Below are 16,149 nucleotides of genomic sequence, written 5' to 3'. Positions count from 1 at the left end.
ATTCATAAGAAATTCTAAACCAGATACATTCTAATCTACAGTGACAAAAAGTAGATCAGTGGCTGTCTGTGACAAGAGATGATGGACAGGGAAACTGCCTACAGATAGATCTGAGGGAATGTTTTAGGGCCTTGGAAATGTTCTGTATTATGTTTGGAGTGTTCTTTAGCAAACTTATCCAACTATACAACTTTAAATAGGTGTATTTTCATATATATACACTATAATTCAATAAAGTTAATTTACAGAGAAGAGGCAAAAATTTCAACAGGCAGTTTACACAGTGAAAACTCAGAATCACCAGGGCATGTGTGATTGCATTTAGGGCTCACCCTAAAAATTCAGAATTACCTGCCCATCTCAAGATCCTTAATATAACCACATCTACAAAAATACAATATTTACAGTTTGTGGAGACTAAGACCTGATATAGTTGTATAGTTGCATGGCCCACTACAACTACATTTCTACATTTTCCACTTTTATCCTGTATTACATCATTTGTTATTACAACAGTAATAGATGTTTGTGACAGAAAATTAGAATTTACAGGTAAGCGATAGAAGAAAATAAAATTACCCATAATCCTACCCCCTGAGATAAGCACAGTGAATATTTTGGTACCCAGCTTCCCAGTTTTTTCTCTGTGAACATACATTTACATACAGGTCCCACAAAGTTTTAAAAATCCACCTGACAGCACAGCCCTTGATTCCACTTCTCAGAAGTGCAGCTCACAAGTTGGGAAACACTGCTATAGTTCCCATAGAAAACATAAAATGTAGAAATTTGTTTAGAGAAAAACTTAGATGTCCCTTTATGTCAGATAGGTTAATGTCAGAATGCTCTTTTTGAATCAGGAAGTTAAGTAACATTAAAAAGTTGATGGTCAGTTGCATAACGATAGGGGAAATTACACAAAAATGTCATTCTCTCACCCAGGGGTGTGAATCCATGACCTGTGGGCAGCACGCAACCCAGGATGGCTATAAATGCAGCCGGACACAAAATCGTAAATTTACTGGAAAGTTTTTGTGCTCATAGGTTTTTGTTAGTGTTTGTGTATTTAATGTGTGGCCCAAGACAACTCCTCTTCTTTCTGTGTGGCCCAGAGATGCCCGAAGGTCTGACACACCCTGCTAAAGAAATGCCAGGAGATTTCTCCATTTCCAAACCTTAAGGCAAACTGGCTTCCTGGAGTTTGTGACTACAAGCTTTGACTGTGTTTGAACAGTGGGAGCCTGTGGCTCTTTATGTTCAGGAGAATGGCCTGTGCATTGACAGTGGAGCGAACTGACAGCAGTGATCCATTTGCTCTGTGCTAACCTTGCCCAGGACCCTGGTGGCAGAGAGTATGCATTTGCCGGAAGTCTTCTGTGATCCAAAGTACAGACGGTAAGCATGGCTTTGACTGCAATAGCAATGTGCTTTAGCCAACCAAAACCAGCTCGTTTTCTCTGTCTGTCTGTCTGTCTCTGTCTCTCTCTCTCTACCATAACAATGAATGCAAATTAAATGTTCAAAGCACTGTGCTTCATTTTAAGCTGTGGAATAAATAAGCCAGTACCAATAGGATTTATATGTCATGAACAAATGAGTAACTGATTCCTTTTCTAATTTATTTTAGCTCTTGCATCTTTAAGTCTCAGGTTTCACTTCTTTGGTTACTTCCACTTACAGTCATCTCCCCTTTCTGAACAGTAGTACTTGTTTCTAAATCATTCTTACTATGTATGCTTTGGGGGGGAAGAGAGAAAGAGAGAACGAACTTGACAGTGTTTGCCTTTGCACTCTCTGGCCCGAGAACATGGAGACCCCAAATCCACAGGACACGGGCCCTCACAAATGAAGCAGAAAGCATATAAAAAGAAACTTCATTTTAAAGGCATCTACTTCACCAAGAACAGGGCAACTGGATTGTTCAGCCAGGTACAATGGGGAGAGAAAATTGGATTTTAAATGGGTTTTGGAACCAAATACTAAAATTTGGGTTTACACTTATTTAAAGCTTGTGTCTGGGGGTATAAACGTCTTAATACTGAAGACTGTGGTTTTGCATGGCTGGATTTGCCTGCAGGAAAACTTTTATGGGTGGTTAGTCTGGCCTGGTGGGCTTTCATGAGGTTGCTTGGAATTGATGTGTAAATATACAGTAAGTCAGAAGGGTGCATTTATGTTTACTATGAGGCAAAGTGAGGGAAAGAGCTTGGAAAATACTTTTTGGGCTTATAGGAAGGAAACCTACTTTTGTTTCTAAAACTGTTGTTAGAATCACAGAAAGAGAACTAAGACCTAGGGGTACTACTCAGGTCATCCAATCACACAAGGAGTTTTAAAACATGCAGTACGTGACTATTTAGTCAGGGGCACCGACCTCTTTTCCCTTAGGTTAAATTAAAAAAATAACAACAGCCAACACAACAATAGCCATCCGGTCGGTGTAAATGTCCTGTTTTGAACCACAAATATATAGGTCATATAACAGAGTTGCATCTTAGTCATCACGTCACATAATAACTTTGCATCTGATTGGTTAACTCTTGGTACCAGAAATCCTTATATATAAGCACAGGCATCTGACTTTTTTAAAAAGTCATTTTGGAGCAAAAAAGGTAGGTAATTACTATTATTACTTTCTGTAAATCAATCAAAATTACACCTACTGTTTCAGATTGTTAAGAAATATATTTCTTGGCATGCTGCAGAATTTTAGTAATTAGCTTTATGTGTGCCATGAGATAAAAAAGGTTGGAAATCACCGATCTGGAGAGAAACGAAGGAACCCACTGTTATAGGGCACCGATTGTTAATAGAGTTTTTACATACCTTATCTCAATCCTTACACCCTAGTTAAATGACTGGAAGATCTGGTGAAGAGAGGTTCACCAACATGCTTCAGGTCTACAGGAGTAGATTGTAATTGGTCTCCTGTTCTCTTAATAGTTCAGCGCACTTCTATAATCCCAGTTGTATTAGTCTGCTCAGGCTGCCATAACAAAATGCTACAGACTGGTGATCAAAGTGCCGACAGGTTTGATTTCTCCCAAGGCCTCTGTCCTTGGCTTGCAGGTGTCTGCCTTTGCAGTGTTTCTCCTCTGAACTTGCACCTCTGTGGTCTCTGTGCGTACAAATCTCATGTTCTTGTTAAGGACAGCAGTCACATTGCTTGAGGGCTCACCCTAGAAGCCTCATTTTAACCTACTTACCTCCTCGAGGTCTTATCTCCACATACAGCTCTGTCCCGAGAGAGTTAAGGCTTTAGCAGATTTGGGGAAACCACAGTTCCACCCCCAACACTAATATTAACAATAATATGTGAGATTTCTGGAGACTGTTGAAAATCTAAGAACATTCTGGTCTAGAGGCTTTTTACTAAAAAGGAATGTAGATAGCACCGGCTGACTCTCTGCATCCCAACCACTTTCCCATTTAACCCTCACAACTTGAGTCTGAGGAGAGGGGTGTTGTCAGTGTCTCAGAGAAAGAAAGTAAGACTATGTAAGGGAAGGGTACCCATTTAATCAACTGCAGAGTGAGGACTTGAATTCAGGACTGTAACGTCAAAGCTCAGACACACTTCTGTGCACTGCCTCTCTATGCCTTTCCCCTCATTTCATCCGTAAGTGGTGGGAAGAATCCACAGAGGTGGGTTATGTAGCTCCTGAGAAGCCTCGGTTCTCTGAGGAGCACATGTAAATGTTTGGAATGAAATGTCCACATTTAGAATTATTATAGTTCTGAATATTATTTTCCATAGTACAAGTGTAGGAAAGGGTCTTCTTCCTTGCAATTCAGTTATTCAGTGAACAGCTTGGTTAAGGGGTGAGGTGTTCAGAGCCACAGCCATGATCCAGGGCAGCAAACTCGGCACAGCCCTGTCCTTTGCACCAGTGAGGAACTGAGAGTGAACTACATTCAGACTATGCGTTGATTCTATTCTCAAAAACAATGAATAACTACTTAATTGTTTTTGACTTAGTTCTTTGACCTGGTCACAGACTTTCTGTGAGTAGGAAAAATACTACCTGTAGCCACAATGACTATGAATGTTTAGCATTTCCAGAATTGGCTGCGATTCCTGCCTAATGGTACAAGTAGCGATTTTAATTGATTATTTTAGTGGACAATGTGTCTTCGTAGCCAACTCCGGGACTACTGCATTCTGTTCACAAGTGAATATGAGGAACTTACATCCTTCCCCTATCTTCTTCTTCTTTTCTCTGTTCTCTCTTAAACTCTGACCCAGTCAGTGGAGCAGTGGTTCCTCTTACACACTCCTTTTTAGAGGAAGTAGAAAGGAAAGAAAAAAATCCTATAGGACGCACTATCTACTGAGTACTTTCTGTGTATGAGGCAAAGAGTCTCAGCTTGTCAGTGACAGAGCTGGTGTTTGAACTCAATCCTGACACCAGAGCAGGCTGTTGCTTACACTCATGCGCTGTCCTGATCTTGGTTTTCAAGCTCCTTCCCCTTTCCTGTGTTGCTTCCTCTGCTTAGAAACAGGGTTTCCACCTTACTGCCCGGCAAGCTTTGATTTCCTCCAAGAACAACACAAAAGTCACTTCTGCCAAGCAGAATTAAATATTCCTCCCCTGGGGTTACCCTAGAACATTTACCTTCAAACTCTTATTGACCTCAACTCACAATAAAAAATACATTTTATCCCTGGCCCGGTAGCCCAGTTGGTTAGACATTATCCCCATTCGCCAAAGTTGAGGGTGCCATCCCTGGTCAGGACACATACAGTAGACAACCAATGAATGCATGGATAAATGGAACCACGAATAGACATTCATCTCTCTCTCTCTCTCCCCCGCTCCCTCTCTCTCTCTCTCTTTTTCTAAAATCAATAAATAAAAAAAGAAGAGAAAAGAAAAAAAACCGTAGGTTGACTATTATGTATAGTGTGTCCTTACTGTGTGTGGAAACAAATAAAAAAGAATTAGTATGAAAGTGCCCGTGGTTGCTGCCTGATAGTTTCTGGTTCTGTTTGTCAGTTTTACAGAAAGAAGAAGCCAATATTGGGATCATCTTCGACTTGTCCATTTGGAGATAATACCATCTACTCAGCTGTAGAAGGGTGGAAAGCTTTTATTCGGAACAAGTAAGTGTGCTAGAAAAATCTGGTTTATTGCATGCTACCAAATATTTATGATACTGAATAGAAAATCAATTCATACATTTCCCTGACCAGTTATATGTAGAATTCCCAAAAAATATTTGTGTCATTTTGAGAATTCAGTTATAAACATGACAGCCTATGATAAAAGGCAAAACCACAAGTAGGATAGGACTTACACAAAGAGCTATGAAGTGTCTGTTTTAAAATGTTGGTCCCCTGCTATCACCTATTAGCCACATCCTCCCAGCCAGACAGCAGAGAGCTCTACCTGCCAAGTGCAATGTGAAGCAACATGGTGTAATCTAAATGGTAACCAAAATGTAACTCTTTGATTACTGGGTATAGACCTGTGTTGTCCAATGTAGTGTCCACTAGCCGTGTGTCTATTAAAATATAAAAATTTTAAAGATTTTATTTATTTATTTACAGATAAGGGAAAGGAAAGAGAGGGAGAGAAACATCAATGTGTGGTTGCCGCTCAAGCGCCTCCTATAAGGGACCTGGCCTGCAACCCAGGCATGTGCTCTGATAGGGAATCGAATCAGTGACCCTTTGGTTTGCAGGTTGACATTCAATCTACTGGGCCACACCAGCCAGGGTAAAACATGGATTTAAATAAAAATTAAATAACATTTAAAATTCAGTCACACAGGCACACTAGCCACATTTTAAGTGTTCAGTAAGCCATGTGTGTATAATGCCTACTCTATTGGATGGAGAAATATAGAGCATGTTTATCATCTCAGAAAATTCTACTGTACAGTGCTGGTATAGACAAAGAGATATTCTGATTTGAACAAATAATGAATGAAAGAAAGAATGAGTGAATAAACCAGCAGCATTGTGTTCACCTAACTACTTGATAAGAGAGGAATATGATAGTTCACACACGGGGAGATACACCATGGTTAGTAATAAGAGCATCTTACAGTTATATAGCAGTACACTTTTCACATTTTAAAACATTCAATATTTTTCATGAGCCTTTTTTAAAAAGATTTTATTTACTTATCTTTAGAGGGGAAGGGAAGGAGAGAGGGAGAGAAATATCAATGTATGGTTCCCTCTTGTGCGTCCCTGGCTGGGGACTGGCCTGCAACCCAGGCATGTGTCCTGACTGGGAATCAAACCATGGTTGTTTGGTTTGCAGGCCTGCGCTCAATCCACTGAGCTACACCAGCCAGCCAGGGCTTCATGAGCCTTTTATATAGTAAATTCAATGTCTTAATTTATAGCTGAAGAAAGGTAGCCTCAAAAAGGCTAGTCTTGTAACCTTGTGGAGGTCTCTAGGCCTTCCTGAGGTGACATTTCTTCAGCTGTAAAATGAAGATTGTGACTAGATCCAGACTTAGAAGTCATTCCTGTACAAAGGATGAGAGCTCGGAGGGAGAGGGATGAGACTCACTGACAGGATGTAGACAGAGATGTGATCCTAACATTCCCGCCAGGGTCTGTAGGAGAGATTTGGACAGAGAGAGAGGCAAGCTGGGGCGTGATCTTCAGGGTCAGAGTGCCTGATGGTGCATTTTAGACCAGAGAGGAGCCCTGGCTGGTGTGGCAGTGGATTGAGTGCTGCCCTGCGAACCAGAGAGGCCTCAGGTCCTTCGGGAGGAGCATATTCACTTGGATGAGTCAAGAAAGATTTGAAAACCAGGAGCGGCCTATCTCAGGGAGAAAACTAGTGCAGATAGTGTCTCAGAGTGGAAAGCCAGCAGAAATTCCACTGAGCCGTCACAGACTCCCTGGCTACAGTGTGGTCGAGTTTGAGAGGTAGAACTTGGAGAGCCAGACCCTGAAATGCCATAGCTTCCCCAGGCACTGCAAGAGGTGAAAGTACTTGAAGTGCATACAGACAACTGTTTTGCAGCGCTCCTCTTCAGAAAATACCAAATTCTATGGGAAATAAAATATGCTATTCTTGCCTTGGCTGGTGTGGCTCAGTGGATCGAGGGCCATTCTGCAATCTGAAAGGTCACCAGCTCAATTCCCAGTCAGGGCACATGCCTGGGTTGCAGGCTGGGTCCCCAGTTGGGATATGTGAGAGGCAACCAATCACTGTATCTCTACACATCGATCTTTCTCCTTCCCTTCCCCACTCTCCAAAAGCAAGTAAATAAAAAAAAAATGCTACTTTTTTGAGTGGTGACAGCTGGATAATGCCTGCAAATAGTGGCTAATATGTCTTCAGCTATTACTTTGTATGAGATACCACACATGAATTCTCACAACTTCGTAAGTTAAATAACTGTTCTCAACACCACGGTACAGGTAAGGAACCAGTGCTGTACTGGAGCTGGTTCCTACTGTTTTGTGAGATGTCAGTGTTGAATTTTCATGACTTTTGCTACCCAGTTGACATACATGATTAGCTTGAAATCAGCCATGGTGAGAACATTTATAACATGGGGGCTTGTAAGTGCTACGGATTAGGGCCTTTACCCCTAGAGGACCAGTGGGTGCCACATTTAGCAGCACGGTTCTGAAGTAGCCTCAAAGAGGCTTAGCAACTTGCCGAGGTTACACAGATGGTACCAACAGGCGGATCCTAGGCCAGTCTCATTACTCTAAAGCCCACTGAGACTTCACTGTGGACCTGCTGGTACTGGGGAATAAGATTGCTCACCTTACTTCATTACCAAAGAAAAACCATCTTGCTCACCAAGGGGCTAGGAATAAGGGGCTTTGCAGAGCTTTTCCTGAAGGCCTGAAATTCAAGAATCTGCCATCTCTGTAACTCAAGATGGCCTTAGAGGAAAAATTTGTGACCCTAACGCTCTGGAAACACAACACTCATATTTTATATATGTGAATAAATATGTATATATTTCCACATCTCCTCAGTGAATTTCATTAAGGAGAACAGCCAAGCTCTCATTCAAAGGATGGGAATGACTGTTATAAAGCAAGTTGTAGATGAGCTCTTTGTGTGGAATGTTCTGAATTTTGAAGAAGTAAACGTCATTTGCTGCAAGAAGGTCGAGCAGGACGCTGCAAGAGGGATCATTCACATGATTCTGAAGAAGGGCTCAGAAGCCTGTAACCTCTTTCTGAAATCCCTTGAAAGGTGGAACTATCCTCTGTTTCAGGACTTGAATGGACAAAGTAAGTATCGATTTGTTCGTATCTATTCCGCAAATAGACAGAACCATGATGAAGGTCCATGACACTCAGGACAGAGCCGACGCTCTCCTCCCTCCCATATCACTGGGAGGTGGACTTTGTCCTGGTCCAGAAAAGCTCAGGCGTTCTCAGAAGAAAACTCCCATTCGATGGCTTGATGGTGAAGCCAATAGGTAACTCCAGGATCAGGGACTAGATGGTTTAGATTAGCCTCACCTCGGAGTCAAACTGGACAATGAAGGCACCTAACAAGTCCATGCAGTAGTGGTCCCTAACATTCCTTAGTCTGATGAGGGGCCCAGCTGACGGCCTAGTCCATGATCCAAGCACTGTGGTAAAGAGAGGCTGACTGACTACAGACCCATGATTCTGCTTTTCATGAAATACTCATTTAGCTGTTATTTCTTTACACTGGTCAATTATTTCATGACAGAATTTAATCAAAGTTAGGGCTTGATCTGCTGAGAGTCACCCCTAACCATCATTCTCAGCCATCTCCCCATTATTCTCATGTACTTGTCTTAACCAACACACAGGCTCCTCCCATTCCCAATCAGCCGCTACAAGATTGGGTGGTGGAAAGGAAGAAACAGAGGCAAAGGGGGAGGAAGGGGAAAGGGTGACAGGGGAAAGCAGGAGTAAATATTTGGAACCCCCTGTATTAGCGAGAACTGGGGAAGGAGATTAACATCACCAATGGGAGATTCTCAGCACCACTCCCTCTTCATTGCTCTGAACTCTAGGTTCTGGGAAAACACAGAATGGGGTCCTCTTTAACCTCTCCTCTTCCCTAACAGGCCTTTTTCATCAGATGTCAGAAGAAGACTTAGATGATTTGGCTGAGAATTTAAAAGATTTATACTACTCCCCGTCTTTTCTGAATTTCTATCCCCTGGGCGAAGATATTGACATTATTTTTAATTTAAAAAGAACCTTCACAGAACCTGTTTTGTGGAGGAAGGACCAACACCATCACCGTCTGGAGCAGCTGACCCTGTGTGGTCTGCTGGACACTCTGCAGAGCCCCTGCATTGTTGAAGGGGAATCAGGCAAAGGGAAGTCCACACTGCTACAGCGAATCGCCATGCTTTGGGCCTCTGGAGAGTGCAGGGCTCTTACCAAGTTCAAATTAGTCTTCTTTGTCCATCTGAGCAGGGCCCAGGGTGGGCTCTTTGAAACCCTGTGTGATCAGCTCTTGGATATACCTGACACAATCAGAAAGCAGACTTTCATGGCCATGCTGCTGAAGCTGCGCCAGAGGGTTCTTTTCCTCCTTGATGGCTACAATGAATTCAAGGCCCAGAACTGCCCTGAAATTGAAGCTCTGATAAAGGAAAACCACCGCTTCAAGAATATGGTTGTGGTCACCACCACCACTGAGTGCCTGAGGCACATCAGGCAGTTTGGTGCCCTGATTGCAGAGGTGGGGGACATGACGGTGGCGAGTGCCCAGGCTCTCATCCGGGAGGTGCTGATAACGGAGCTTGCGGAAGGCTTGGTGCTCCAGATTCAGAAATCCAGGTGCTTGAGGAATTTGATGAAGACTCCGCTCTTTGTGGTCATCGCTTGTGTAATCCAGATGGGGGAAAGTGAGTTCCACTCTCACACACAAACAACGCTGTTCTGTACCTTCTATGACCTGCTGATACATAAAAACAGGCACAAGTGCAAAGGGGTTGCTGCGAATGACTTCACTCGGAGCCTGGACCACTGTGGAGACCTAGCTCTGGAGGGCGTGTTCAACCACAGGTTTGATTTTGAACCGAAGGATGTCTCCAGTGTTAATGAGGATGTCCTACTGACAACTGGACTCCTCTGCAAATACACAGCTCAACGGTTCAAGCCAATTTATAAATTCTTTCATAAATCATTCCAGGAGTACGTAGCAGGACGCAGACTCAGCAGCTTATTGGTGTCTCAGGAGCCAGAGGAGGTGACCAAGGGGAACAGTCATTTGCAGAAAATGGTTTACATTTCAGACATTACATCCAAGTATAGCAACCTGCTCCTGTACACATGTGGCTCATCTGCTGAGGCCACCAGGACTGTTCTGAAACACCTTGCAGCTGTACACCAACATGGCAGCCTCCTTGGGCTCTCCGTCACCAAGAGGCCTCTCTGGAGGCAGGAATCTATGCAAAATGTGAAAAACACTACTGTGCAAGAAATTCGGAAAGCCATAAATGTCAATTCCTTTACAGAGTGTGGCATCAATTTATTTCATGAGAGTATATCCAAATCAGACCTGAGTGAAGAATTTGAAGCTTTCTTTCATGGTAAAAGCTTATATATCAACTCAGAGAACATCCCTGATTACTTATTTGACTTCTTTGAACACTTGCCTAATTGTGCAAGTGCTCTGGACTTCATTAAACTGGATTTCTATGGGGGAGCCATGACTTTGTGGGACAAGACCACAGAGGACATGAGCGGGACCCACAAGGAAGAGTCCTCTGGAACCTACATTCCCAGAAGGGCTGTGTCTTTGTTCTTCAACTGGAAGCAGGAGTTCAAGACTCTGGAGGTCACACTCCGGGATTTCAGCAAGTTAAATCAGCAAGATATCAAGTATCTGGGGAAAATATTCAGTTCTGCTACAAGCCTCACACTGTCCATTAAGAGATGTGCAGGCATGGCTGGAAACCTCAGTTCGGTCCTCAGAACCTGTAAGAACATTCGCTCCCTTGCAGTGGAGGCCAGTCCCCTCACCCTGGAAGATGAGCAGCACATCACTTCAGTGACCAGCCTGAAAACCTTGAGTATTCACAACCTACAGATGCAACGGCTGCCAGGTATTGTAAACATCAGTGACTGGAGCTGTAATGGGACCTGGCTAAGTACCGTGAAATATTAGAGATCACATAGTTTTGCTTTAAATTTCCTAGTAGTTTCTACGAGGTGTCAGGAATTGAGAGGGAGGAGAGAGGGCTGGAGGGGGACCCATGTGGGGGGAAGGCTGTCAGATTGGGAGGCCCTAGAGAGGATTTCCAGAGCTGAAACTATGTGGTTTGATTGAATAGCTATATCGTTTATATAGTACAGTGTGTGTCTGTGTGTGTGTATATGTGTTTCACACCCTCACAGCTATAAACCTACTTTCACCCCACCCTGTATAGTGGTCGGGCTCACCTGTGGCAAACTCTTCCCTCTTTCAGCATCTCCATCTCCACCCAGCATCCACTGCTTCCCTGCCAGTGGCTCCCCTTCCCCTGTCAAGTCTGGGAGGAAATCCAGTCTGTAACTGATCAACTGCAGGAGCTAGTGGCTAATTGTGTTATGAGATCCTCATGTAGGAAATTGCACAACAGATGTAGCCACATCCCCACCCCAAGTACTGTTCATTTTGAAAAAGGATTTTGGGAACAGATTTTGTTTAACATGTCAGACTTCAGGCCTGTACATGCAGGGACAGTCATTTTGGGTAAAGGGGAGTTTTCCCCTAATTCAAAAGAACACTGAAGATGAGCGTCTGCTCTACCTGTGTGGATCGTCCTGGGTCCCAAGAGCAGGAGCTGCTGTGTGGTGTGCAGCTGTGGCTGGCAGGAGCCTCACCCTTCTTGACTGTAATCTAAGATTATTTTTCATTCACAAGTGATTTCCCATTGTGCTCTGCCATACTTGTCACCCACAGAAGACATTTTCTGTGACTAAGAATCTAGAATCTTTTGTACAGATAATTTTTGCAACCTCCTACTCAGTGGAGGAATCCCTTCATGAGATTTTAGAGAGTCACCCAGATGTTATTAGACTACCTTCTGCGTCAGGAAGCTCACACTCTCCTCTTGATGGCTTATGCCTTCATAATGATCATGCATACTAGTCACCTATGTGCTGAATTGGCCTGCACAGGGTTTAGAATTTTCTTTTTAATGTTTTCTAATATTTTGTTCTTAATTTTTAAAAATTTATTTTTTGAGTAATATGTTTACATGGTCCAAATTATAAAACAATCTACAGTGAAAAGTGTCCTTCCCCTCCCATCTGCGATCCATGACTTTTCTTCCTGAAGCGGTTGTTGCCAGCTTTTTGAAATTAGGAGGTATTGTGTGAAAATACAAGTTCTTCACTTCTCTTAAAAATTGTCGATTTGACAGGTGAGGGCCCAGGTCCCCACTTGGTAACTGTTTGTTAGAGCCTCGTGATCTGCTCCAGTGCTCTTTGGAGAAGACACAGAATCTCCAGTTAGGCACGGAGCCCACCTGCTGTACTTCTTATAACGATGTTATCTCCATGGCCCTTTTTGACATTGGAGTTTATAATCAATGCTTATTCTTTCTTATGGCTAAAATCCACTTTCCTGTCATTTATATCCAAGGATGGCTTTACTCTTGTTCTTCATGTCTCTTTAGAATCCTCCTAGTTCATCCCTTTTTATTTCTGAATAGTATTCCATTGTGTGGATGTACCACAGTTTATCCAATCACCATGTAGGCTATTTCTAGTTTGGGCAATTATCGATGGAGCTACTATAAACATTCTTATGCAGGTTTTTGTGTGAAAATAAACTTTCAGTTAACTTGGGGTTGCTGAGCTATATGACAAATGCTTGTTTAACTTTCAGAGAAATTTGCCAACTATTTTCCAGCTTTCCATTTTACATTTCCAGTAGCAATATATGAGAGCTTTAGTTGCTTTGCATTTTCATTAGCACTTGGTATTCTCTATTTTTCTATTTTTGTCATTCTACAATAAGGTCAAAACAGATGATATGAATGCTGATGAGAATGTGGAGTAATCAGAATTCTGAATATGGTGATATCCTGTCACAGTTGGCTGATAAAGTTGAAAACTTTGTATGTGATAGTTTGCAAACTCTATATCCTATTTGGTGAAGTGTCTGTTCAAGTTTTCACCCATCTTTTAGTTAGGTTATCTGTTTTCTTAATGTTGAGTTTTGAGTGTTTTTAATATATTCTGAATACAAGTCCTTTCTCATTCAAATCACAAGTAATTTGAAAATATTTCCTCCCAATTTTTAGCTAGTCTTTTTATTCTTGTAACAGTGTTTTTCACAGAAAAAAAAAGTTTTAAGTTTCATTGCAGCTCACTCTTTTGTCAATCAGGTTTTTGGTGTCATGCCTAACCCCAGGTCATGAAGATTGTATCCTATGTTTTCATTTTAAAGTTTTATGCTTTACATTTAGACCTGTGATCCATTTTGAGTTAACATTTGTATAAGATGTGAAGTTTATATCAAGGCTTGTTTTTCTTGTGTATGAATATACAGTTTTCTGTTTATTGAAATGGCTATTCCTTTGTGTTAGAATTGGCTTTGTACCTTTGTCCAAACTCATTTGGCTATAATTGTGTGGGTGTATTTCTGGACTTTATTCTCTGTTGACCTATCATTTGCCAATACTCTATCTATCCCTTGCGAATACCACAATATCTTTGTAGCTGTATAGTTTTAATACAGCTTTAATATAGTTTAATACTTAGTAGCTGTAGCTTTATAGTTAAGTTGTAAAATTAGGTGGTGTTATTTCTGCAACCTTATTCTTCTTTTTCAAATTTTTTTATACCATAATTCCCTTGTCTTCCCACATAAATTTTAGAATCACATTGTTTATATCATCAAAAACTCTTCCTGAGATCTTGGTTGGAATTGCATTAAATTTATAGACCTACTTAGGGAGAACTGACATGTATATTATGTTGAATCTTTCAGTCCATATGTGTGGTTTCTCTTTCCATTTATTTAGGTTTTTGTTGATTTCTTTTATCATCCTTTAGTAATTTTCATCATGTCAATCCTGTGTATATTTTATTAGGTTTATACTTAACTTTTCACTTGTTCGGAGTTCCTATAAATGGTATTAAAAAATTTCAGTAGCCAACTATTATTGCTACTATAGAGAAATATAATTGATTTTTGTGAGTTGATCTTGTATGCCACACCTTTGCTAAACTCACTCGTTGTAGGAAGGTTTAGTTGTTTTGTTTTATTTTGGTGGTAGACTTTTAATCATAGACAATCATGTTTCCTCCAAAAAGAACAGTTTTGTTTCTTCCTTTATAATTTGCATTTCTTTTATTTCATCTTCTTTCCTATTGCACTGATACAACTTGCAGTACAACACTGAATATGAGAGTTGAGAGTGAACATCCAGCCTTGTTTCTGACATCAGGGAGAAAATATTCAGACTTTCCCATTAAGTACAATGTTACCTGTAGTTTTCTGTAGATATTTTTTATCAAACTGAGGAAGTTTCCTTCTATTCCTAGGCTACTGAGAATTTTTATCATGAGGAGGTGTTGGATTGTGTCAAATTTTTTTCTGCATCAGTTTGTATGATCATGTAGTTTTTCTTCTTTAGGCTGTTAATATAATGAATTACATAGATTGATTTTCAAACATTAAAATAGCCCTATGTTCTCTGAAGGCAATTTGGTGGCAGTACGATATTCTTTTTACACATAGCTGGATTCCTTGGTAATATTTTATTGAAGATTTTTGCTTCTATACTCATGAGTGATACCCTGTATTGATCTGAATTTTTTTTTTATTCTCTTGGTTTGGGTTTCATATTGGTTAATGAAGCTTCACAAAATAAGTTGGGAATTTTTCCTTCTACATCATTTTTTATTTTATATATTTATTTTAATTTTTAATATTTTATTTTATTTTTCCATTACCATTTATTCCCCTCTTATCTTGTAGAAGTGATTTATAGAATTGGTGTTATTTCTTCTTTGATTATTTAGTAGAATTTGCAAGCTAAATTATCTGTGCCTGTCAATTTAATTTTTAGAAAAATTTAAACTACAATTCAATTTTCTTAATAGTTTTATAGGAATATTTGGGTTACCTCTGTCATATTGGGTGAGTTTTAGTAGTTTGTGGTTTTCTAGAAATTGGGCATTTTATCTATGCTGTCAAATTTATGTGTGTATATTTGTTTATGTTATTCTCTATCATTTTAACATCTGCAGTCTTTGTAGTGACATGCTCTTTCAGTTCTGATATTGGTGATGTGTTCTTTTTTGGTTGGTCCTGCTAGAAATTTATTGTTATTGATCTTTTCAAAGATACAACTTTTTTAACTGATTTTTTCCTACTGTTTATCTGTGATTTTCATCAATTTTTGCCTGGATCTTTCTTAATTTCTCCCTTCTTCTTACGTTGGGCTTATTTTGCTCTTCTTTCTCTAGTTTCTTAAATAGTAAGCTTAAGTTATTGATCTGATACTTTTCCCTATTTCTAATATAAGAATTCAATATTATAAATCTCCCTCTAAGTAGTATGTTAGTTGCACACTTTGATATCATATTTTTATTTCTGTAGTTTTCAAGTCAAATTTTCCTGGAGACTTCCTATTTGATCCATGCTTATTCAGAAGTGTGTTGTTTCATTTCCAAGTGTTTGGAGTTTCCCATTACCTTTCTGTTATTCCAGTCTAGTTCCATTATGTTTGAAGAACATGCTTTTAGCTAGGGAAGGAAGATGCCCGTTTCTGATCAAAAACCATACATTTTTTATGTCAATTTCATGAGCACTTCTTGCCCATGATGACAATTAAAATATTTTATTTTATTTTTATTATTTTTTAAATATTAAATTTTATTTAGTTACTTTTCAAGTACATTTTTTTTCTCTTCCCCCCCCCCCCCGCCCGGTCTCCCCCCTCCCTCCCATTCCTCCCCCCCCCAGTCCTCATCTCTGTGTCATTCATACTTGTTCATCAAAATCCCTCCCTCTTTTTCCCCTTAAGTTCCCTTCCCTCTCCCCTCTGGTCGCTGCCCACTTGTTCTCTATTTCAGCATCTTTGTTTTTATTCTGTTTGCTTGTTTGTTTTATTCTTTAGCTTCCTGTCAAAGGTGAGATCATATGGTATTTGTCCTTCAATGCCTGGCCTATTTCACTCAGCATAATGCTTTCCAGTTCCATCCATGTTGTTGCAAAAGGT

At 40.5% G+C, this 16,149-nt stretch overlaps 1 protein-coding gene across 5 annotated transcripts in view; it reads left to right on the top strand.

Moving 5' to 3' along the window:
• Nucleotides 1–927: 927 nt before the first annotated feature.
• NLRC4 (NLR family CARD domain containing 4) overlaps nt 928–16,149 on the top strand; it is a 38,438-nt gene continuing 23,216 nt past the window's right edge. The window contains exons 1-5 of one of the 5 annotated variants that reach the window (XR_008391981.1): nt 928–1,395; nt 1,805–1,929; nt 4,998–5,104; nt 7,964–8,224; nt 9,040–11,034. Coding sequence is in view for 4 of the 5 variants with exons in the window: in XM_037146588.2 (XP_037002483.2) it covers nt 5,104; nt 7,964–8,224; nt 9,040–11,034 (2,257 nt within the window). In the remaining variant the exon portion in view is untranslated. Of the gene's footprint in view, nt 1,396–1,746; nt 1,930–4,997; nt 5,105–7,963; nt 8,225–9,039; nt 11,035–16,149 lie in introns of those variants that run through there. The other 4 variants (XM_037146588.2, XM_037146585.2, XM_037146586.2 and 1 more) reach the window with 4 other exon arrangements.

Source organism: Artibeus jamaicensis, unplaced genomic scaffold (genome assembly GCF_021234435.1).
Source record: "Artibeus jamaicensis isolate MK-2021 breed Jamaican fruit bat unplaced genomic scaffold, CSHL_Jam_final contig_465, whole genome shotgun sequence".
Taxonomy (NCBI): domain Eukaryota; kingdom Metazoa; phylum Chordata; class Mammalia; order Chiroptera; family Phyllostomidae; genus Artibeus; species Artibeus jamaicensis.
Note: the sequence above shows the minus strand (reverse complement) of the source record. Positions and strands in the feature narration are given on the sequence as shown.